Source organism: Mauremys mutica, chromosome 19, assembly GCF_020497125.1.
Source record: "Mauremys mutica isolate MM-2020 ecotype Southern chromosome 19, ASM2049712v1, whole genome shotgun sequence".
Classification (NCBI taxonomy): domain Eukaryota; kingdom Metazoa; phylum Chordata; order Testudines; family Geoemydidae; genus Mauremys; species Mauremys mutica.
In genome coordinates, this window is record NC_059090.1 from 18,075,438 (window position 1) to 18,098,790 (window position 23,353).

The following is a 23,353-nucleotide window of genomic DNA, read 5'->3' on the forward strand; positions in this document are numbered from 1 at the left end:
TTTCCAGCCCTGTAGCTGGCTTGCTTTGTGACCTAGGCCAGTCACGTAATCGGTCTGTGCCTCAGTTTCCTTGCCCCCCGCGTTATGGAACATTAATGTCCATAAAATGCTGTGATGGAAAGAGTTCTGAGTACAAAGTATTGCGAGGCAGAGAATGAACACAGTAGCAGTTCTCCAGAAACTTTCTGCAGCTATTGAGTCTCTTGAGTGGCACGTTTAAAAACAAACCGTGATTTGTAAAGTTGAAGGAGGCTGGTTAAGGGAAGCTTTGAAAATCAGCTGGAGTAAACTTTTTGCTGGGTTTCTCCTTCTCAGACTTTAAGACTAAATTCTCTGGCCTGCCTGTAAACCTCGTACTGTTAACATTTCAAGCCATATAAGGATTTGTATATAAAGGATTGTTTGTTCTGGCTAGAGAGCAGCGCAACTTAAACCATTAATCATGTCTGAGACCCTGACATAAGCAAGTGGAATGAGTTTGTGGTCCTCTGCTTCTTCTTTAAGATAGGACAATGTTTGTTTACAAATGCTATGCCCAGCCCCCATGGTCCAGCAAACCCACTCTTCTGCTGAGCGGTTAAAAGGTGGCTTGCTTGTGCATCACAGCTGGCATACAAAACTCAGAGCGCCAATTTCTTCCTTCACTGTCTATTTAAGGTGACATCTGTTGGTGTTACACTGTCACCTGGCCAACTCGGTGTTTAAATGCCTGTTTCTATTTTGTATCGAGCCAGTGGCTTTTATAAAATTCTCTAGACTAGGAAAACTTGGGTCCCTCGTTACTCTGGTTTAACCCTAGTGCCAGCCGATGGCCCTCACTGAAACTCAAGGCATAACAATGAAACCGCACATCTTCACATTTGCTGAAGCAGTAGTCCCACTGCGAATGAAAAATCACTGCCGAGTTAAGTTCCCAAGTCACTGAAATGATGAAAGTATCAATGGTCTATACCACAACACTTACATTTGTAGGGGTCTTATTTACCAAGCCGTGGGCTCAGGATGCTTTCCCTGCAGCTGTTGCTGCTGTCACAAAGCAGTGCAGAATTGCAGGGCACTGGTTTGTGCTTGTGCAGTCGGTGCCATTTCATAGGGACTGGGCTAATAGGGCAGTCTGTTTAATCAGGAAGGCTCACTGGGGATGTACTTATGCAAGCGTATGTAACAGCGCTTTAATTTAGGCCTGTGGTACACCCAGGAGGCAGCCTGTGTGGTGGTTCTGCATTAATTATAATGCATAACTTAAGCATACAGCGAATGAACTTCAGGGACTGATTACAATGCACTATTGTGCTGTACAGTGGAGGCTTGAACTTTTTCTTCTTAAGAGTATGGAGGCTTTTTCCTTTCCACTTAAAAAGTGCATGGAAAAACTAAAAGCCTTAAACTTATTTTTTTTAGTGAGTTGAGGTTATTTGAGCCTGCAGAACGTGACTCTACAGCTTGAAAAGATGTAACGTTGGTTAGTTGGAACATCTTATCTTCAGCAGGGTAAGTTCTGCGAATCAAGCTGTGCTGGGCTACCGGGAAGCCACTGTGGTTTCTCCCTCTCAGCCCCCCGTGAGGTTTGTAGCTTAAATCAGGCAGGTACAGTGCGTGCAGCTAGTTCTACAAAAGAACCCCTTATGTAATTGAAGGAAGCACCTACCACAGCGGCTTGATAGAGTGGAGACGTTACTGTGCTGCTTAATTGATGGCGATGGTCACTTGTGCTTCAGTGGTTTGGAATAAAAAAAAAGGCATTGTAGACTTCATTGTCCCTGTGTCCCGAGTGTCACTTAGTGCTGATTGTCGTGTCCTAACTGCGGAGGCAAAGGCAGGGATTGTACGGTAGGAAAATCCAACTGAAATCCTAACCAGTCTCCAGGTGTGAGTCTGGATAAAGAAGTTCTCAGTATAAGTACAGGGGATGGAAAGTGTGTTGGAAATCCTGGATCGGATTTTTTTTACCTGACTGGTGATTTTTGCCTGACTTGCCACTTCAAAAGGGCCTGATGATCAGAGTATCTGAGGACCTCACAACTTTAATGTTTTTACCTTCTTAGCCCCCCTGTGAGGCGCTCTGTGTTTTTTAAAAATCGGGCCCTTTTAAATCACTAGTCGCTTTTGACAAATCTATTCCTTGTGCTTACATTAACACCCAACTCTTTTCCAGTTCAGAGTGAGAATGAACATGGCCAGTAGAGACTGCCGTGGTGTTTTCTTCTTCTCTAGTTCAAGAAAATATGTGCCTCTAAAAAGGAGGTATAATGCCAGCCAACACCAAACTCTTCTCCAATGAGCCATTCCCACTGTAGGGAAGTTTACAGTCCCTGTAAAAAGAGTGTTTACTTCTGTCACTCATTGGCAGGGACTTCTGGGGTCTGTCTAGATGAAAGTTCTTAATATAGCCAAAGACACCCTGTCGTGCTTTAAATCCTGCTCAGTGCAAAGGTAAAGGGTGAGAATGCGCTGCAGCTAGGCAGTATTGTTGTCATGGACAATGGTTCGCCAGCCCCACCTTCCAGCTGTGTAGATTTTTGTCCCTTAAGGAAAGGCATGTCCGCCCTGCCTTTTTATAACTCAAACAACATTGGCAAAGGAACAGCGTGACAGTCGAAGCATGTGGCATGAGTCTCTCTTTGGATTGTAAGTGTCTGGCATGAAGTCACGAGGCCTCGAATCAGAAAGTGGAGGCTCAGATTTCCAAAAAGTCAGAGGAATAAGAGGCAGCACTTCCAGCAAAGCTGCGCCCGAAGCAGCCAAGCTGAAAGCTTTTTAAAGAGATCTTCTTAGGGTAAAGCGATCTTAATATTCCCTAAGGTTTTATAGGGACAGTGCAAGACTGCTGTTATCATGTAGTCTAAGTTTGAAACACTAAAGCCTTGTCTTCACCCGGGATGGGGGAAAGGTGTTCGCTAGGGTTTTATCCTGTTAGCTAAGTAAAGGCAGTTGGTAACTTTCACTTGATTAGCAAACACTTGGCTCCCCTGTGGTCTTTAACTTGACTTGCTAACTTGTGTGAAAACTACAAGCTGCGTTGTTGTCTTTTACCTGAGTTAAGCACACACCTCCAGTAATATTGCTGCATTACAGAGGGGTGTTTGGAAGGAGGGGTTAGGAAGCATCATGGGCTTCCCCCTGGGGACTTACGTTCAAGTCCAGGTCTGGCTTGCCAGACCCTGGCGGGGTAAAGTAGCTAGAAAGGGAGCAGATTGTCTGAACCGTTGTCCAGTGTCCCCGGGTAGCAGGCTACCCAGCAGTATTACAGTGGGAGGAAGCTGTCTACCTGTCCAAGCTGCTGCAGGAATTGAAGAGAAGGGATGGTGTAAAAAAAAAAAAAAAACCAAACAAACAAACTGCACCCTGCTCGGGCCAGGAAGAATTGCCCTGTTCTGTGCAGTCTTTTATAACTGAACAACTGGGCATATATGTTGCTTGTGGGGGTTTGGGGGTTTTTTTTTTTGCAGGCCTAATGCAGTGAGTCACTTGGAATGTCAAAGCTGCTTGTGTCAACTTAAATTTGCTGCACTGATTAAGGTAAATAATGGCGCTGGAGGGAGCGGATCCGTCTAGAACGTGCAAGGAAGGGAACTCCTTTAGCGAGAATACCCGACTGGGCTGTGCAGCGCCGCAGCTGAGGGACTGACTAGCTGAAAGAGCTGTTGAGTGTCTCCCTAGATACCCATGTTGTGATCCAGCTCAGCAGCCTCTCCGCTTTAGCAGCAGGCGGAGTGTGTGTGTGTGGGGGGGGGGGGGGCGGGGACGCCATGCTGTGAATGCAGCAGAGTGGATTAGCAGCTCACATGACCTTGAAATTTGTTAATGTGCTGAAATGAATCCAGAGCGGAGCCTGCCTTTCTCCAAGTAGCATTCTGATGCAGGGAATAGGAGGCAACCCTCCACGTGATTTCTTGCTTACTGGTTTGAAAGCACACGCCTAAGCTGCTCCTACTCTCAAAAGTAACTCTTTGATAATTCAAAAAAACCCTGCAATTAATTGATGCTGTATCTAGCTCAGCAGAATATGTTTCCATGTCCTGGATTCCAGCCCTGGGGGGGGGGGTGTGTGTGTACAACATCCAAACAATGCGCTCTGGAAATAGCTGAATGCAGTGCTGGTGAAAGACTGGAGCCCGGGAGGCTGATGTCCTGGGTCCCTCCTCAGAAGGAGCAGAGTGACTTTCACTCCTGCCGACATTGTGCGTTAAACTTGACCTGGAGCCACTATACCTCTAGGGGTAGAGGGGAGCTGCTTTCCCAGGTCCTGGCCTTGTCGCTGACGCTTCCAATGTGGATGCTGCCTCAGCCAGTAACCGGGGTGTCTCTTTGCTGGTGGGCTGGACACTTGTTCTGGAAGCAGGCTGAGGCCACCAATTCATGACACCAAACAGCTACCAGCTAGCAACGGGTCTTGGCAGCTACTGGCTTAAACCAGTGACCCCAGAGGCAAGAGACTCTGTATCCCATCAGAGCCAGCCGCTTTGCAGAGTGGAGCTCTCGGCCCCCTTGTTAAGGATAGAAAAGCTGCAACTTAGCCAAAAGCCAGGAAGTGCGGAGATCGTACGACGGCTTCGGCCTCAGCACACTTCGCCGTGGCAAAAAATCCGTGCTCCCGGGAGGTGTAGGTGACTTATGCCTGCTCTGAGGCTCGGGCTGAATTAGGGGCACTTGGAGTTTGCCTTGATGTTTTTTGTCCCTTTAAATCAGACTCATGACACTAATGTAAATAGAGCCGGTAATTTAAAAAAAGAAAAAGCTCACAGTACTGTCCCCAGCCTCATCTCAGTCCCTGTTGAGACAGGATACGCTCCCCCATCCCCCCAGTTCAGTGTCTTCAAATGTTAACCTCCAAAGCATCGATTCTCCTTCAGGGGCACGGAGTGATACTGTATTTCCTGCTAATTTATTCATACTGTAACCACACTTAGAGGAGCGTTTCCTAGTGATGCAAAGGAAATCTCCTTTGTCTTTTTCAGTAGGCCCTTTCGCTGTAGTATCTGAGCACTGACTCATCACCAAGCAGGCCAGCCTCACGGGACGGGTTTTTTTTTTTTTAAAGATGTCACCAAGGAGAACCCAGTCGGAGAGAGATTCGGATTCCTGCTGTACATTTATTCCTAAAGTGATCTATCCCTACAGCTGATGGAGGCGAGGGGGATACATATAGCTAGAATAAAGCTATTCTAGGATGTAAGGGTTTTTTTCCCTTCTCTAGTTAAATAACCTGCTTTGTGTTTGAATGTCAATGCACTACCAGTCTGAAAATGTTAAGTAGATGTTTACTTCCGGGGGAAAATACATAGGGATTCCATGCTGGATCAGACCAACGCTCCAGTTAGCTATCCTGTCTCTGATAGCGCCCGGTACCCAATGCTCCAGACAAAGGTGCATGAAACCCAGGTTAGGAAACAACCTGCCCTGAACTCCATTAGAGATTGGGTTGAATCCTAAAGCATGAGAGTTTACATCTGTTGTGAAACTCTTGGCTTTTAAACTGTGGCTTTAATCCTTGCTACCATATCTCTGGAGGTTCCTGTTAGCCATGCTGATCTTCTGGTAGGACCGAGCTCTGGTCCTCAGTGATAGCATGGACTTTGTTAGCGGCCTTTGCTTCCACCTTTTGAAATCCAGTGGTTAGAAAGGCTTGTTGACTGAGTATCTACAATATGGCAGTGTTAAATTAACCAGCCGGGGAATCTGTATGACTCCACCTCCTTCAAGAAGTCCAATATTCCTGAAACTCTTTGCTTCCAGGGGGCTGCCTGAATACCGATTGCTATAATTGGATGGCACTCTGGAAACTTCAGCTACAAGGCAGTGTAACGTGCCCTGGTCCATTTAGACCACTCTGCTATCCCCCCATAGTCATGCTCATCTAATATTGTAGGTCCTACTCATTCTCTTGTGGGTGGGTTTCTCTAAAACTAATTTGCCATAATTAAAACCGTGTGCTGATTGACTTGTTTCAGTACTTGCATTATGTAGCTGCATCCTTCAGGCAAAGACAGAGAAGAGTAGGGAAGGCGGGGTGTCAACATGTGGCTTGTTTATCTTGCTTGATTAGCACAAGGGGTACAAGGACTCGTAGGTTTCTGGCAGTGCTCGGTGTGTGGAATGCCAGGTGTCTGTATCCCACGTGTTGTGGTATCCCACGTACGGTGGCGAGTTGGGTGTCTTAAAGCATTTGTAGCTTCGGGTACGTGAGCAAGTGTGGTACTTCCACCTCCAATGAATCTAACTGTCATAAGTAATGGCAGTAAGGTCCTAGGTGAGGGGCTGGGGTGCCCGCTCTCAGTAGCTGTGTTGTGTTTTTTAGAGTTAGACCACCTGGCTTTCACTTCAGAGAGCCACGCTTTTCAGAGGAATATTTAGATGTGACTTCTGGTTGGGCCGCACACTTGAGATCCGTTAAGCACAGACACTCTTTCTGCCATTTTTAATTTAGAGAGAAACCGTTTTCTTAAATGTCCCGTTTTCCTCTTGCTGAACTGCAGAACTAAATCTTGTGCATCAAAGCAGCTGGGTGTTTTGATGGTACAAATGAGAATGCTCACTTGTATACCTGTGTTCCCTTGAATTAATATTGCAGTGGTATATTTATGGATGGGCATCTTCATTGTGAACCTACTCGGACATTGTGGCTTCAAAATTTCAGCCCTCTGCTCCTTTTTGACAGCAGCTCCTAAGCAGATGGCAAACCCCAGATGTGCCTGTGGGGGAGCGGGAAATGGATCCAAGAGAAGGCAGAGTGGGAAAACGTACTAGACGAGGCAAGGCAGAGTCTAGTACCTACTGGCTTTTAGTATTAAATAGCTGGCACCCACTTGAGCTGTTCCACCTTCTCATTTTTATTTGCATTACAGCTGTTCCTGGAGGCCCAGTCTGAGATTACGGACCCGTTGTGCTAAGAGCAGTGGATGCTCCTAGCAAGACAGTCCCTGCCCAGACGGGCTTGTGGTTTAAATAGACAAACCAAGCAAAGGAGGGGAGGCGAGGCGAGGCAAGGCAGAGGCACAAAGGGGTGAAGTGATTTGTTCAAGGTAATGAAGCCAGCCAGTGGCAGAAGCTGAAATAGAGCCCGGATCTCCCGATGGCAGGTCCAGGGTTCTCTGTGCTGGACCATGCTGACGTAGCAGAGGTGTTCCTTTAGCTAGACAGAAGTGCTTTGCTTTTAATCAAAGTAGCCAGTGATTTGGGAAGAGAGAGAGGTTTAAGCTACACTGAAAGCAGTCAGTACAACTTGCTAGATTTGGCCAAAAAAAAAAAAAAAACTATTCGAGGAATCTGTGAAACCGTGACCCCTCCCTCATCCTTTCTGAGCCCCATGCAAGTCCCCAATATAACTTTTCTCTCTTTCTTAGGAATCCTATTTTTTTAATGCTAGTTACATCTCTCTCTCTCTCTCTCTCCCCTCTCTCTAGGTATAATTGCTGAGGCTCCTTAAAATGGCTTTACGCTTCCGCACTTTCTTCCCGTACGCCTTACCTGGAGTGCTGGCACTTATTGGTTGGTGGTGGTTTTTTTCTCGTAAAAAGGAGCGTACAAGCAATCACGACAGGCAAGCATTAGCTGGCGTGGAAGATCAGAGGATTGAACCTCCCATAAAGGAACCTCTGTCCAGAGCAGAAGTAAATGCTACTCAAGAACTGCCTGTGCCCTCGGAAGAGGACTGCCCAGAGAATGAAACCTTAACTTCCCAGCTGTCCATAGGGTTAATGACACCCTCTCTGGCATGTGACGCTCAACAGAGATTAGATTCCTCCAGGGACCATCCTGCCGCCGCAGTAACGACCGTCGAATTGGGCACGTTTGAGGACGACAGTGAAAAACTGGAAAGAGCAGCGTCTCGGGATGAAACCGGGTCCCTTGCACAAGTGTCTCTCCCTTCAGCCCCGAGGAGTGTAGAGTGCTGTGACAATGGTGTGCTTGTTACCAAGCAGGAGTCAGCTTTCAGTGGAATCGCAGAGCAGCAGCCATTGGTGTGTTCCGTGGTAGAGTCAGTACAAGAGTCTTTGGGAAAGACTGGGGAAAGTGGTGAAGCAGAAATGACACACGGTTCTCTGGAAAATCCATCAAAGGAAATCCAGTGCCCAGTGGCTACGTCCTCAGACACTGGCTGCCTGCCAGACCTGGGCTCTGAACCAGAGGATTCAGCCACCGCCCAACCTGCCATTTTAGATGACGATGATAGTAAGGAAGTCGAGGGCATTGTCCCCGGGCAGAGAGAGTCTGTAGTTGGGAAGTTACTGAATAATTGTGTAGCGTCTGCTGGCTTGGACCTGTCCAGGGAAGAGGAGATGTCTGAGATGACCGTCAGTACTGTGCTTAAATGTCATGGAAGGGAAGAGAAGTGCTACAGGGATATGCAGTCGAAAGGAGATGGTTTGGAAAGAGAGAGAATTGGAGGAGTGAGTTTGGACAAAGATGAAGTTGAGAAAATTGAGCAAGCAGCCATACAGATTATTTCCAAAGTCATCTTAGCAGCTACTGAGGAAGTGCTGTCTAGTTCAGTAAGTGATGTGTCCAGTAGGATCTGTGAAGTCGCAGTCAGCCGGGTTGATAGACCGCTGGAGAGAGTGAGCGTTTCATCCGATGAGATGCTTGCAGTGGAATCTAGCAGAGGGAAGGAAGCTGTTTCCACAGAGAATGTTGCAACGATACCTGTTCCCCTATCGGAAGAGAAACTCCATCGTTACGTGTCGTATTCCAGCTGTTTGAAATACGGGCGCTTATCTAACCCAGTGCAGGGAGACCCAAAAGACCGTCGGCCAAAGAAATCTGTGCACAGTAAAACACAAGGAGATAACCGGACTTTGGTTACGAACAATGGAGAGTCGTTCGAAGAGTCGCATGCAGTTACGGAGGATTCTGGATGCAGCGCATGTACGTCTGAAGATGGGACGAACGTCGAGGATCCCTTGCAAAGCACATCACTGTCTCTCCTATCAGGCCAGCATTCGGACTTGCTGAGCACGTCTGTAATCCAGGACGCTTCTACAGAGCAAAACGTGGCACAGAGTGCGAAACCTCAGACCCCTATATTAGGGGAAGACAAAGTGCCATACAGCAATGGAGTGCTGAAAGGGGACAGTGCAGATCTGAGACATGAGAAGCCCTGGACAGCGGAGACAGATGCAGATCACTCAGGAGGTAAGGGTTCACATCTCTTTGAGAGCCTCACACAAGACACATGGGGGAAGGTGCGTTAGTACAGCACTGAAAAGTCCTGCTCAGCAGACACAACCCCATCCCTCATCACAATTTAGAGGGCCTGCTTGTTGGTAAAAATCCTACCCGGTTATAGATAGATGTGTCTTATGCTCAGATGTTCAGAATGAACCCACCCTAGGCTGCCAGCTCCTGCATCCCACAGTGATGGGGAAAAACCGTAGCTAGCTACGTGGTGTCCAGGAAACTCAGGAAGACACTGAGCATAATATCCAAAATATCCAAACTGGCCCCCATCCAGCAAAGCATTTAAGCACATGATTAACTTAAAGCACATGAGCCATCCCATTGAAATCAGTGTGTGTTGGATCAGGGCCAGGGAGCTCAGCACCTTGCAAGCATGAGCCCCAAAAGCGCAAGCTTGTCACCGTTTGAGCTCAGGCAGCATCCACTCAGCTGTAAGCATGAGGCTCTTGCCTTTGGTGTGCACTGTTCACTGAAGGGCTGCGTTAGTGCCCGTTTCTAAGAAGCACGTACATGTGAACAGATGGAGCAGGGCAATTGCTTGATGTCCTAAGACAGCGTCATCTGTGTCCGCACTAACATGGTCTGTTTGCTTGGAAAGTGGGTGCATGATGAGAAATCTCAGCAGCCCGTGCCCACGTGTAATGTGTTTGACTTGTCGGGGTTCCTCCATCTCTTTGCTGTAGCATCTCTCTCTCTCTAGCAAGTGGGTGGGTAGTGTTAAAGCCGGGGGTGGTTTTCCTAGCTGCTTTATATTAGGCTAACCGTGTGTGGACAAACACAAACTTCAGCCTTAAAAGCTGTATGTAAACATTCTTCATACAACCCTCCAGCGCAAACAGCTCCTAAAGACAGGCTGCATTCTACAGTCACTACAGAGTAACAGGAGTGCTGCCTGCTGCTAGATAGCAGGCTCTGCAGCTTTTAATAGGGGACTGGGATTAACTATTTTCTAGATGTCCTCTCTGTAAGAAACACTTCTTACTAAAGGAAGAAATTACTCTGACCCTGCCGCATACGCTTCTCGGAATGAGTAGCGGCGAGAACAAACACTCTAATACAGGGGTGAACTGAGTCCACATAGTGAAGCGACACAGCTCTCGTGCCAGGACAAACTCCGAGGTGATGTAGGGCAGGGATTCTGAGCCTTTTTCTTTCGGAGGACCTCCCTGACATGCTATTAAAAACTCCACGGTCTGCCTGTGCCACCACAACTGGTTTTCTGCATATAAAAGCCAGGGCCAGCATCAGGGGGTAGCAAGCAGGGCAATTGCCTGGGGCCTGATGACATTGCTCAGGGTTCGGCTTCAGTCCCAGGTGGCAGGGCTCGGGGCCCCAGGCTTCAACGCCATGTGGTAGGGCTTCAGCTTTCTGCCCTGGTCCCCCCTGAAACCTGCTCGTGGCCCCAAGGGGGCCTGGGACCACCTCCTGCTCCCTCATCACCTCCCTGAAATCCCCACTTGTCACAGCTGCATCTTGATCAGCAAGTCTGAATCGGGACCTGCCAGGCAGATAGTGGACCCGATTGTATCAGAGCTGTGGCCTGACTTGGGAAGTAGCAAAAACAGAGTAGCTCCTATGCTCCCTTGAGTTTTTGGTGTATTGGAGCCAGGTGGCCAGAATTCAGAAGAGCAAGTGAGGACTGTTGGATCCTCATCCCAGTGATGTACTAACAGGCAGATTGCTGGAAGCTCATCACTTTTATCATCCTTTTAATGATCTCCTGGGCCTCCCCCTCACACTATCCCCCAACCATATTTGAAATGTTCGGATGCTGTTTAAGAAATCGGTGGCATCCCATAACGGGGGCTAACAGATTTCCCCCCCCCTCCATTGCTTGATCTACTGATATATATTATACTGATTACTTGAGAATTCCTTGTTAACCCTCTGAGGTTTGGTAAATTCTAGTCCCCAGATCAGGCACAGAGTTGTTAGAAGTACTGTTAATTTGGGAACTCTCATGTGCAGGGTTGCAACACTCAGACTTGGGGAAGAAGCTTCTGAATTTGGAATGGTTTTGCTAACACAATTAGTGAACACACAAACAATCCAACCCAACCACGGAGGCAGCAGTAATACAGTATTAACTTCCTGTCTGGTGTCATGTCATACCTATAGCCACACCATCCTTGTGGAGACCTAGGACCGATGAGACAGGAAGTGATCCACGAGGGTCTTATCCTCTCTCTGGCGTGCCAAAACGATCCAGTGGTCAAGGTCTCAACAGTTTAGGCTGTGGTTAGCCCTGCTATAGAGTCTGGTGGCTGCTGTGAATATTCATAAGACTGTTCGGCCTCCTTTGTCCATAACTAAATTCCTCACCCTAATAACATTGGGGTGTCCTTATGCTATAGGTTAGTATATTAATTATCTTAGTCTTGCAAACACATACATCAGTTGGTTGCAGTAACAATCGTGCGGTTGAACATCTGCTGATGTTCCTATCCTAAAATATCCAAACTGGCATCAACTGCGTTCTTGTGGTTCCATGTGTTGGCGTATTTGTTCACCAGAACCAAGTCTTATGATATCTTGTGACTTAAGTTAGACAGCAGCGACCTCACTTATGCCAGAGCTTGTAGGCCGCATAGCTCATGCAAAGTGCTTAAGCTAATATCTTACAGGCTTGGGCCTGTAGGTCTCCTACATTACTGCTCGATATACCTTGTATCTCTCATTCCCTTCCCAAGCAGAAGATGCTGTTTTAGCATTGGGCCTCTGGGAAGCAAGGCTGCCTGACCGGGGGAAGCATAACCCCCAATCTCAACTCCATACCACAAGCAGCTTTTGAGAAGTATTGGGGCTTAATTATTGGGTGTGAAGCATCAGGTACATCTGGATTCCCCGTTCAAAGGTCAGGGCCCTCTTGTGCTAGAGACTCAGTCCCTGACCCAGAGAGCTTGCTTTCTAAGGGTACGTCTACACTACCCTCCGGATCGGCAGGCAGCAATCAATCCAGCGGGGATCGATTTATCGCGTCTAGTCTAGACGCGATAAATTGACCCCCCCCCCGAGCACTCTCCCGTACTCCAGGGCCGCAAGAGGCGCAGGCAGAGTTGACGGGGGAGCGGCAGCCGTCAATTCACCACGGTGAAGACACCGCGCTATGTCCATCTAAGCATGTCGACTTCAGCTACGTTATTCACGTAGCTAAAGCTGCGCAGCTTAGATCGATTTTCCCCCCTCTGCCCAGTGTAGACCAGAGCTAAGTAACTTACTGTGCCAGCTGCTGTGTTGTGTGCTCAACTGAGGAGTAGCAGGGAAAGCTCTGCTCGCTCACACTCCAGTGGCATGAATCTGATTCCCGTTCAAGGAGCGGCTCCGCTGAACTTCGGCACACTTGAAGTGATCCCCTTCCAGTTTTCAGTGAAACTAAACGGAATCCCTTAACAAAGGGCCTCTGTTTCTCACTCTTGGAAACTCGCTCTATCAAATCACATGGGTCAAGATGCATCTCTTGCCAAGAGCCTGTGTGTGTGATCTTTGGCTTGCCACGTGTCCCTAAGTTCCTTGGGCTTTCCCACACCCCATCCCAAAATGACTAAGATCTTTAATATCACCTTGGCCCTCAGAGGCTTCTTCAAGCCTAATAGCTGGAATGGGGAGCAGCGTACATTAGCTTCAGCAGGACTCGGCTTCATCGAGTTGCTTGGGAGGTGTCTGGTTCATGGCATCCTGAAGTCCTTTAAGGTGGGTTGTTTGTTTTTTTTTAACAGCTGGACTGTTCCATGAGTCTTTGAAGGAGGTCCCTTCGATTGCTCCAAAGATTTCCTCTCCCTTCCAGCTGTGGGTGGGAGGACTCAGGAGCCCTTCCCATTCAAATTGTGGGAAGGGTCTATGCTTTGCACTGAAGCGGCCACGACCTTCCATAAAGAGCTTTCGATCTATCTTCTATTGATGTTTGCAGGGCCTCTCTCATTGAAGTAGCAGGGCCCCTCCTGCTGAGCGGAAGGGTCAGTGATGTGCAGGTGCTTCTCAGTACGGCACATGTGGCCTTCTGCAAAGCCATAGATCTTTGGCGGTGGCTTATCCCTCCCACTGCTTTTACCTTGGTCCAGGGCAGCAGGAATGTAACGACAGGAGGCTTCCAATGGGAAAGACTCCATCTCCCTTTTCCCCAATAACCCGTAGCTAGATTTGGAGTCTCAAAGATGAAGAAGCCTTCTCACGGCTGCTATTCCACTGCCAGCCCTATTAATCCAAGGGGACACAATTCTGATACTGCGACTGTACGGAGTTTGCATTCCACTAATAATAGCACCTGGCTTCTGTATTTGACCCTGCACAAACTCTTGATGTTTTCCACTCTGCCCATTGCATTACAGGGTATGCTTGTGAACATGGCGGTTCCTAATTGGAGTCCGATTTTTTTTATCATCAGACATGTGGAATTCTTCAGGAGGTTTTAGGGGACAAAAGTCTGTTTCTAGTGGCCTGTTCCCATAAGTAGCACAGAGCAGCCCCTGACACACGTGTTTCTTAGAGGAGCTGAGAATTGAGTAGCAGACTCACAATCTAGAGCGTAAAGTGTCTATGTACAGGAGGGCCCGCAATCAGGGATGTATGTGAAATGGGAGTTTGGTCAGACTTCATGCAGAGTCGAAGAGCTTGGATTATCCGGACTGTCTGAATGCCGTGGTGTGGTTTTCGGTTTTTTTTTTGTAGGTTCAGATGTAAATAGCATGGATTCTGTGGACAGTGGCTGTGCCCTTGGGAAGACGGAGAGTTGCCAGAACTCCAAGCCAGGAGTAGAATCCAATAAGTCTGAGCTCACTATCTGGGAGATAGAGGTGCCAAAGGTAACGAGCCAAATACTCGGCATCCGTAACTCCCTGCACTGACCTTGGGGAGTGTTGGCCAGCGGTTAGCGAGGGACCGGGAATCAACTTCTGGGTTCTAGTCCTGGCTCTGCCACAGTGTGATCTTGAGCAAAGCACATGGCCCTTCTGTATCTCTCTCTCTCTCTCTGCCTATAAAACGGGTGCGGTGCTTGCTTTCCCTTCAGGGTGTTGGGGCTTAACACTCCTTGAAATATCTGCTGAAGGACTCCAAATGCAGAGAATCCTTGCAGAGCTGCTGATTTTCAGTTTTAAGCGATAAACATCCATGGCACAAAAAAACCTGAAGTTGGTGTTTATCCAGTAAACCCCAGAAATGGTGATTTACATCTGAGCGCAGAAATGCAGACTACACGGGGGTGATTTCTAAAGCGCACTAACGTGTTGCACATCTGTTGGTCTGTGTGGACCGTGCTGGTGCACGTTAAACGTTCCCTAGTGCAATTGAATGTAGTGCTGTTTCAAACAGTACCACGTTCCAGCACAGTAGGGAGGATTATTAAGATGAGTTATTACAGTGTATGTATAGAGCCTCCCAAACCCCTGATATTCAACCCCCTGTAGCCTGATGTACATAAAACTAAAAATTGCTAAAAATACCCCCCCAATTGAAATTAGTAAACCCCAAAAAACAGATACCATGATGCTTGGTAGAGGGGGTGCTTTGGCTTTTCTTGCATATGGGGGACAGAGGATGTTCAAGTGGCTTTCTGTATTCTCTGCTGAAATTCTGAATGTCTCTAAGGGGCTAATGCCCATTAATGTGCTGAGAACTCCTCTGTAGAAAGAGCAACTGTCTCTGGGTCTGGGAAGGATGCTCCATGTCCCCTCCAGAGCCTCCCCCCAACCCATCCCCATTCTACACTTGCCCCATTGCCCAGGCTTTGCTTCATAACATTCATACTTGTCCCTTGAAGCCCTGGATGACTTCACAAGATCCTGTCTAGAACTGGTCCTTGTTGCTCCTGAGTCACCCAGAAGGTTCACAGTTGAGCAATATAAGGCATCACTTTCCCAAATGGGTTGAGCATGCTGCCTCCTATAGCGATGCAGTGGGCCCAGTGAAACCACGTGAGAAGTTTCTTTTTATGGGATAGCATAACCTAGGCACCAGGCCTTTGCGTCTTCGCTGCACTTGCTGTTTCTGCTGACTAGAAAGATGGACTTAACAAAATGTAGGTAAATCAGAAACTGCCTTGGGCTACTAAACAAAATCTCCCTAAACTCTGCTGGGCCAATGTCAGTTTACATTCGGTAGAAGCCCAATCTGCATTGAGGTCCGATTGATCCCCACAGCCTGTGGCATTTCTTGCAGGTGAAATTAAGCATTTAAAAATTAAAGATCCAAAGTGGTGTTCTCACTCCTAACTTTGAATTCTCCATCTCTCCATCAAGCACTTGGTTGGCCGGCTGATTGGCAAGCAGGGAAGGTATGTGAGTTTTCTGAAGCAAACTTCTGGTGCCAAAATTTATATTTCAACACTACCTTACACCCAAGATGTCCAGATTTGTCACATAGAAGGTGAGTGAGATGATTCCCGGTTGTGTTTTTTTTTAAGTCTGTGTTGTCTAAAATCTAACCTCTGGGCTCTTAGATAAAGGGGTGAAGAACTGACTGCAGTTTGGATACTTAACTTTGAGTCCTCTGCTCTAAGTGCTACCACCTGTGCTTCAAATAGCATCAATGCTAGGCCCTGTCTATGCTAGGAAGGAAGATGAATTTTATAACGCATTAAAATCGTGGGGGAGAGCGTATGGCTTACCTCAACCAGCTGATGGGTGTTAACACAACCGCCTTGTCTACATTAGGATTTTAAAATGTCCATCTTTCCCTAGTGCGGACAAGGTTTATGGGGTACCATTTTCCCAAACCCTTCTTCCAGAGATGTGTGTGAGAGAGGTTGTTCTAGACCTGTTTCCCTAACCATACGTCTGCACATAGTGGCATGGAGACCCCAAGAGTTCCTCTGAGGCTACGTCTACACTGCAGCTGGGGTGATTTGCGGCGCATGTAGGTATGCCCACGCCAGCTGTAAGCTAGCTAGTTCTCTAAGAAATAGCAGTGAGGACATGGAGGTATGGGCTTCGGCGCTGGCTGCATGAGCCTGCCTGCCACCTCCCCATTCCCCCACTGGATACATACCGTCTTGTGCTGCCCACGCCACCACGGCCTCACTGCTGTTTTCAGCAAGCTAGCTAGAGCATGACTAGCGCAGGTGTGTAGCCTGTAATGTATTAGCATCTAGCTAATCCCCTGCTAACAACCCCGCTAACAGGATTTAGGTAAAAACAAAAAAAGTGGAATTAACGTGTTTGCAGCCATTGGATTGTTCACTTCACCTGTATTTTAGATCCCTTTTGCCTTGTAGGTGTAGACTGTAAGCTCTGTAGGGCAGGGACTCTCTCAGGCTTGCCCTACACTGGAAGCTTATACGGGCGTAGCTGTGTCAGTCAGGCATGATTTAAAACCAAAAACCACCATGTCCCTGACGGGCGCATCCATGCTGTCAAAACCCCCAGTGTAGGTGTTGGTGGAAGAGGGCTTCTGCTAACGTAGTTAACTTCGTTCCGGGATGTGGTGTTCCCATGTCTACTCTCCAGGGCCCGGCTGTGCCGGAATAGTCTCCGTAGTGGAGGCATACCCTTATGCTGTGCCTGAACAGTGACCGGCACAATGGGATCCCTTCTTGGTTGTAACCTCGTCACCACAGTAATAAACATAAATCAGCTGTTGTAGATTTTGACAAGAGAAGTCACTGAAAATAAATTTGTACTAAAATATTTTTGTAAATGATATGGGGAGCTGGGAAAATATTCCATTTGCCACAATCTTTAAAGGGCCACTGTACAGAGAAATATCACTTAAACTATTTATCTTGGTTACTCAGATATTAGAGGTGCTGTATTAAAACTGAATTGTTTTAAAGGTATTTGTTGCCCTTTATGCTTCACATAATGCACAGCCAACCTGTGGAACTCCTTGCCAGAGGATGTTGTGAAGGCCAAGACTATAACAGGGTTCAAAAAAGAACTAGATAAATTCATGGAGGACGGGTCCATCAATGGCTATTAGCCAGGATGGGCAGGGATGGTGTCCCTGGCCTCTGTTTGCTAGAACTGGGAATGGGCAACAGGATAGATCACTGGATGATTCCCTGTTCTGTTCATTCCCTCTGGGGCACTTGGCATTGGCCGCTGTTGGAAGACAGGATACTGGGCTAGATGGACCTTTGGTCTGACCCAGTATGGCCGTTCTTATGTTAATCTCTGTGCTTGGCTCATCATGGACAGATGCTGCGATGGTGGGTTAAGTTTCCTCAGTTTAAGGGATAGTCCTTGCACTAGTACAACACCGTTTTGGGTCACAGAGTGTGGTTGAGACTTTCAAAGCAGGATATAACCATGCATCTTTCACTAAAGTTAATAGCAGGGACGTAGCTGGATCTCCTGCATGGCTTTGAAAATACCAGCTGTCAAGACACTCACTGAAACGTAAACACACGAAAGAACCACACCACACTGGAGATTTTGTTTTAGCTTTCTAATGTGGGGCTTAGCACTCATTGAACAGCCCTCTTCGGTGAAGCAGAAACCAGCGCACAGTGATCCCATGGCAGGAGACATCTTGGCCCAGTTTTATTTACAGCTATGTATCCAGGCTTTTACCCACATCAAAAAAGATATTGTCTGGTATAGACAGGAAAGGTCTGTATGTAATCGTGTCATTCAGGAGGAGTTGCAAGGTACTGCGGTCAGGAGTGCTGGGACAATTTGTATAGTGGGGGTGCCGAGAGTCATTGAATTAAACTGTAAACCATGTCTATGATGGAAACCACTTCAAGCCAGAGGGGAGAGCGGCAGCACCCCTTGTTCCAGCACTTGTGCTGCAGGCGTGTGCCCAACACAACCACGTGATTTAACTCAGTCTTTTTGTCTTCCAGGCTCTCAACATCATGTAGACAAAGCGCTGAGTCTGATTGGTAAGAAGTTCAAGGAACTGAGCCTCACCAACATTTACGCTCCTCCAGCCCCATCACTGATGCTGCATTCCCTACCTATGACTTCCTGGGTAAGCCCCAAGGTAGCATGCCAGCCGTGTTTATGTCGTTAGACTGTATGGACGTGCCTAGGAGATGTATCCGTAGAGCCACATTGCATTCCCCCTTCAATTTGACTATCCAATTTCAGTTTTTCCATTAAGCAAATATCAAGGCTGGCCTGTCCGATGCACCATAATCCGTTCCATAGATGGATGTGCTGGAAACGCCGGGCATGTACTGAGTAATCGTGCTCCTTGCCTCAGAACAAAGAACGCTTCTTTGATCCATAGCAGCCACCGTACAAGGAAGCAGCCCCACAAAGATTCCTTCGAGAATGTCCTTTGCTTTTCTTGATCAGCGCAGATGCAGTTGTTGCATATCAGACTGTTTCCATCTGTCGTCATGCCGCCCTGTGTTTAATTTCCTGGAATACGCTGCAGAAAATGTACCCAAACTTGCTTAATCTCTGGCAGTTGCACGTCTGACATAATGGGCTTTTGCCTACAGACGAGACATGTTTGCTCAAAGAAATAGCTCTTAGTGTTTTTGGTTTGTGCATGAGGAGATATTCTGGTTCTGTTCTTACAGTCCATTTGCCACATGGTCAAAGACGGTCATTCAGTTTCTGTATACATTGGTTGTCATGTGACTGGTAGAATCATGCTGAATTGTTACTTTCCAGTAGCATCACATTCCCTTTAAGCCTCTATTGCAGTTATTCAGATCTGGCATCATAATCAACCTCCATGCTTTCCACACAATATTGCACATCTGTTTCCCTTTCCAGATGTTGTCTGTAAATGACAGTCCATTTGGTAATAGATCCTACTGGGTACACCATGGACTCCAACATCTGTTAAATAGCTAAATATAGCTTGGGAATATATACTTCTGTCTGCCTCCACGGGTGGCAAGGGGGCTGCATGTTTCTAGTTCTTTGAGCCTTCTTCCTTTAGATTTCTGTTTATAACCTCAAAGGGTAACTCCAGTACAGCTCAGGTTGTGGTAGGTGCCTTTAGGTTCTGCTAAGTTACAGCATACCATCAAAAGCCTGATGGCTGCGCAATGGCCTATGTGAAATGATTTGGCAGGGAAATCCGTGAAAGTGTTTTCATCTCAGAAACCGCCATCCCAAACTGCTACTTATTTGGCAGCCTCAGTAGAGAGGCCAGGAGCTCAGATGAGCGTGGAATTAAACTTTCCCCAACAAGTGATTCTACCAGATCAGTGTTGGGGTATTTTGTCAGGATGGCACAAAATGAGCTTGCATTGTTGTTGCCTATACTAGTCTCCCTGCCCTATTGATAAATAGCATCCTTTAGAGTTGTCATTATGCTTGCTGCTGCACAACATGCACAATTGCTGCCCCAAAGAATTTACGCTAATCTGACTCCCCTTCATGAGAACATATGTCAACAATGACTCTCCGTCAGCTGGTCCTAGGTTCAAACTCTTCTCCTAGAGGTGAAGATCTAAAGAGCCCACTTCGGAACTCCTGAACCACTAATGCCCCCTCATTTTTGTGTGTGTAGTAGAGTAGATAAGGTATCAGTGAAACTGCGTTTATTACTAACCTTTGGAATGAGTGAAGCTCATGTTGCAACAATACGTTAATGGAAATATAACACTCTCTTTGTGGCAGCTCATGCTACCGGATGGAGTCACCGTAGAAGTAATTGTCGTTAACCAAATCGACGCAGGACACATGTTTGTGCAGCAGCACACTCACCCCACGTTCCATGTGCTGCGCAGTCTGGACCAGCAGATGTATGTCTGCTATTCTCAGCCTGGAATTCCAACTCTGCCAACTCCAGTAGAAGGCAAGTCATTTTGTTCCTCTTGAATTGTCAAGCAGAAAGTTTCCTCCTGGGATCTATCCCTGGCCTTTCCTAGTAGCATCTAGCAGACTTTCTCCTCTGCGCTTCAGAGTAACTTGAGTCTAGAGTTCACTGACAGGTATTTTTTCAGTGCCTCTCCCCTGCACTCTCTAAAGTATGAAACTACAAGCTTTCCATATTCTCAAGTTTGCTCTTCCATCCAGAGATGAGGGTCTATGACAGAATTTGCCATGGGTCAGACAATAGAGAACCTGTATAAAAATGGGACACAATCATTCTTCACATAATGTTATTTACAAATTAATTAAGCTATGTGCATTTCCTCTAAGGAGACTTGGGAAAACAACATGCAAAATAAGTGGGTGTTTCAGCTCCCAAACATTGGGCAGGGTGCAGTGGAAGATGAGTGTAAAAGCTGTGTTTAAAACTATTAGCAAGCCCCTTATAATAGACTTTGTGGAAGGAGTATTAAAGCTCACGCTTCAGATCTTCAGCAAAGGTCAAAGCATTAGAGGTCAGGATGAGCCCTAATGTGGGCCACAGACTACTCCACATCTGGCTATTGCAGAGTTCTTCCATTTTCCTTTGAAGCCTCTGCCGCAGGCCAGTGTCAGAGATGGGATATTGAACTAGACGGGGCTTGGTTCTGATCCAGTCTGGCAATTCCTATCTTCCTACAAGGTAAATTCAAACCAGAACTACTCTGGCCAATTATAAACTACTCTAAAAGCTTTGAATGTAAATCTTGCCACAGTCTGAGCTAGCATGAATATAAGCATGAACTTGAGTATTTTTTCACACAGCGCACAGTCAACCTGTGGAACTCCTTGCCAGAGGATGTTGTGAAGGCCAAGACTAACAGGGTCAAAAAAGAACTAGATAAGTTCATGGAGGACAGGTCCATCAATGGCTATTAGCCAGGATGGACAGGGATGGTGTCCCTAACTTTTGTTTGCCAAAAGCTGGGAATGGGCAACAGGATGGATCATTTGATGATTCCCTGTTCTGTTCATTCCCTCTGGGGCACCTGGCATTGGCCACTGTCGGAAGACAGGATATAGGCTAGATGGACCTTTGGTCTGACCTAGTATGGCCGCTCTTATGCTCTCATGAGCAGCATTGCTACAAGAAGCACGTGTTACCAGTTTCTCGGTGGGGGCGGAGGGGCGTTTATTTACCTTTCCCATAGCCAGTGTTTTCATCTCCTCTCTCTAGCCTTGTCAGTCAGGGAGCAGCATTGCTGCGTGTTCCTGAAGATGTTTGCTGCCGGCACCCTAATTATAACATCAGGATTATTTTCTTTGCTATCAAACACTGTCATTTTCTCCTTTATAGAGGTATAATTTCTGGCAATGCCTCCAGATTGCTGGCATGCGCTGTGAGCGGGGGGGGAGAAGCATTCCCGACATGGCTGTTTCTGTTGTATGTGTCTCTCTCTCGCTGAAGCAGTTCAGCATGGTGTATGGGTCCAGCATGATGTACCCATCTTTAAACAAGGGGGTGTTTAATTGAGCAGGGGGTGGGTCTGTGTGTGGCTGTTTCTTGGTGGTTCAGAAAGGTGGCAGCTCAACAGAATCTTTTCTTTTCAAGGCACCTTCCGGAGAACAGATGTTTGTTTGTCCACTTTATACAGCATCACTTAGACGCGCCATGCTCCTGGAGAGGACTATTCAGTGGTTCACAAACACTCTGAATACTTCTCTTGCTCAAGTTACTCGTTTTGAGCAGCTACTTTAAAACAAACAAAAGTGCAAAATTGAACACGCTGAGTACGTTTAGAGAGAGTTTAAAAGCTGCTTATTACTTCAGGCAGGGTTAGTCACACGTCTACTTAATATCACTGTACTGGGCAAGACAGAGAGAAGTGGATTGTTACTGCAGCTGCTAGTGGTGCCGGCCATGCTTGTTAGGCACCGTATGCTCATACGGTGAGAAACAGCCCTTCCTTGATCAGAATAAACAAGACAGAAAGTGGGAGGGGAAACCGAGGCACAAAGTGGCGCCTTGATTTGCCCAAGGTCATCCAGCAGGTCGTTGGCAGAGCCAGCAATAGAACCCGGGACTCCTAAATCCTGGTCCAGTGCTCTGTCTGCTGGATCATGCTGCCTCCCTGCTGCAGGGCGCCAGGTGTCTCGTCTGAAAGCAGCGTGGGCAGGTAACACTGCTGCTTCCTGAGCAGACGCAGGAGCCTGGTGTCTCTGCTGTTCCAATGGGACTTCTAGAAACAGGCACTAACGCTGAATCTTCCCACTCCGCCCTCTTTTGCTTTGCAGTCGGTGTGATCTGTGCTGCTCCGGGCTTGGATGGCGCTTGGTGGCGGGCTCAGGTTGTCGACTACTTCAAAGATAACAATGAAGTGGAGATCAGATATGTGGACTACGGAGGATACGAGAGAGTTAAAATCGACACACTCAGGCAGATCAGGTCAGGAACTATGTTTTTCCTCCCTTGACCGGAACAAAAAGGGTTGAACTTTCATAGCTAAGTGTAATGGCTTGATAGGTATAGGTGTCTCCGCAGTATAATGAAAGCATTGGGGGGGAGTGGTTCTCTCAGCAGCGTACAACCATGTGGGACACCTGGATGTCTCACTGATACTCCTACTTCTTACATAGTGCTTTCATCCATAGATGTCTTAAGTGCTCCACAGAGGAGGGCAAATGTAATCCTCATTTAAGTAGTGGATAAACTGAGGAACAAAAAAGTGACTTATCCAAGGGCACCCAGCAGCAAAACCAGGAATAGACCTTTGATCCGCATGTTGCATCCAATGCCCCATCCTCTGGGCTGGGCTGCCTCATGGAAACTCTGTCCCTGTGTAGTGACATGCTGGGTGTGTTTGGGGAACGGCGCACTCGTTGTTCTCTTCCTGGTGGGAAGTGATGAGGTACAGATACAGAGCGCGTGGCCAGCTGGACCAGGGAGAGACATTGCCCTTTCAGAGAGGGTTCCCCTGGTCCCCGTGGCGCACGATTTGCACGGCTGCGTTGTGGCATGGAAAATGAGATTGTGCAGAGCCAGGGCAGGGGAAGACCACTTGGGAGGAGAACAAATGGAGAAGCACTCGTAATCTCTGCATGTGGGTCTACCTTCCAGCTTCCTACCTCGGCAAGCTGTAGGTTCTTCTAAAAATTTCCTGCCATTGCTTTGCTGCTGGTAGACAAGGTACCAGTGACTGTTAACACTTACAGTGCTTAAAACATGGGTGCCTGCCACTGGTCTGGTCTGTGCTCCTGCTCCCAGTGGAGAAGCTTGAATGGGTGGTAGGAAGCATGAGGAATCTCTGGTGTTGTACACCCAGCTGGAGTGGTGGGCGAGATGAGGAAGCAATCTCATTATTATAGTTGTGCCTAGAGGACCCAGGTGAGGTCAGGGCCACAGTGCACTAGTTACTCGGTGTAACAAGCACATAGTAAGCAATGGCCCTCCGTCAGAGCTGATGAAGGACAGGAGAAAAGGA

At 47.4% G+C, this 23,353-nt stretch overlaps 1 protein-coding gene across 1 annotated transcript in view; it reads left to right on the plus strand.

Moving 5' to 3' along the window:
- Window positions 1-23,353, plus strand: part of AKAP1 (A-kinase anchoring protein 1) — a 41,748-nt gene that overhangs the window by 13,628 nt on the left and 4,767 nt on the right. The window contains exons 2-7 of the mRNA XM_044994021.1: window positions 7,404-9,132; window positions 13,843-13,976; window positions 15,411-15,537; window positions 17,957-18,084; window positions 19,698-19,875; window positions 22,167-22,317. Coding sequence (XP_044849956.1) covers window positions 7,428-9,132; window positions 13,843-13,976; window positions 15,411-15,537; window positions 17,957-18,084; window positions 19,698-19,875; window positions 22,167-22,317 — 2,423 coding nt within the window. The 5' untranslated portion in view covers window positions 7,404-7,427. The remainder of the gene's footprint in view (window positions 1-7,403; window positions 9,133-13,842; window positions 13,977-15,410; window positions 15,538-17,956; window positions 18,085-19,697; window positions 19,876-22,166; window positions 22,318-23,353) is intronic.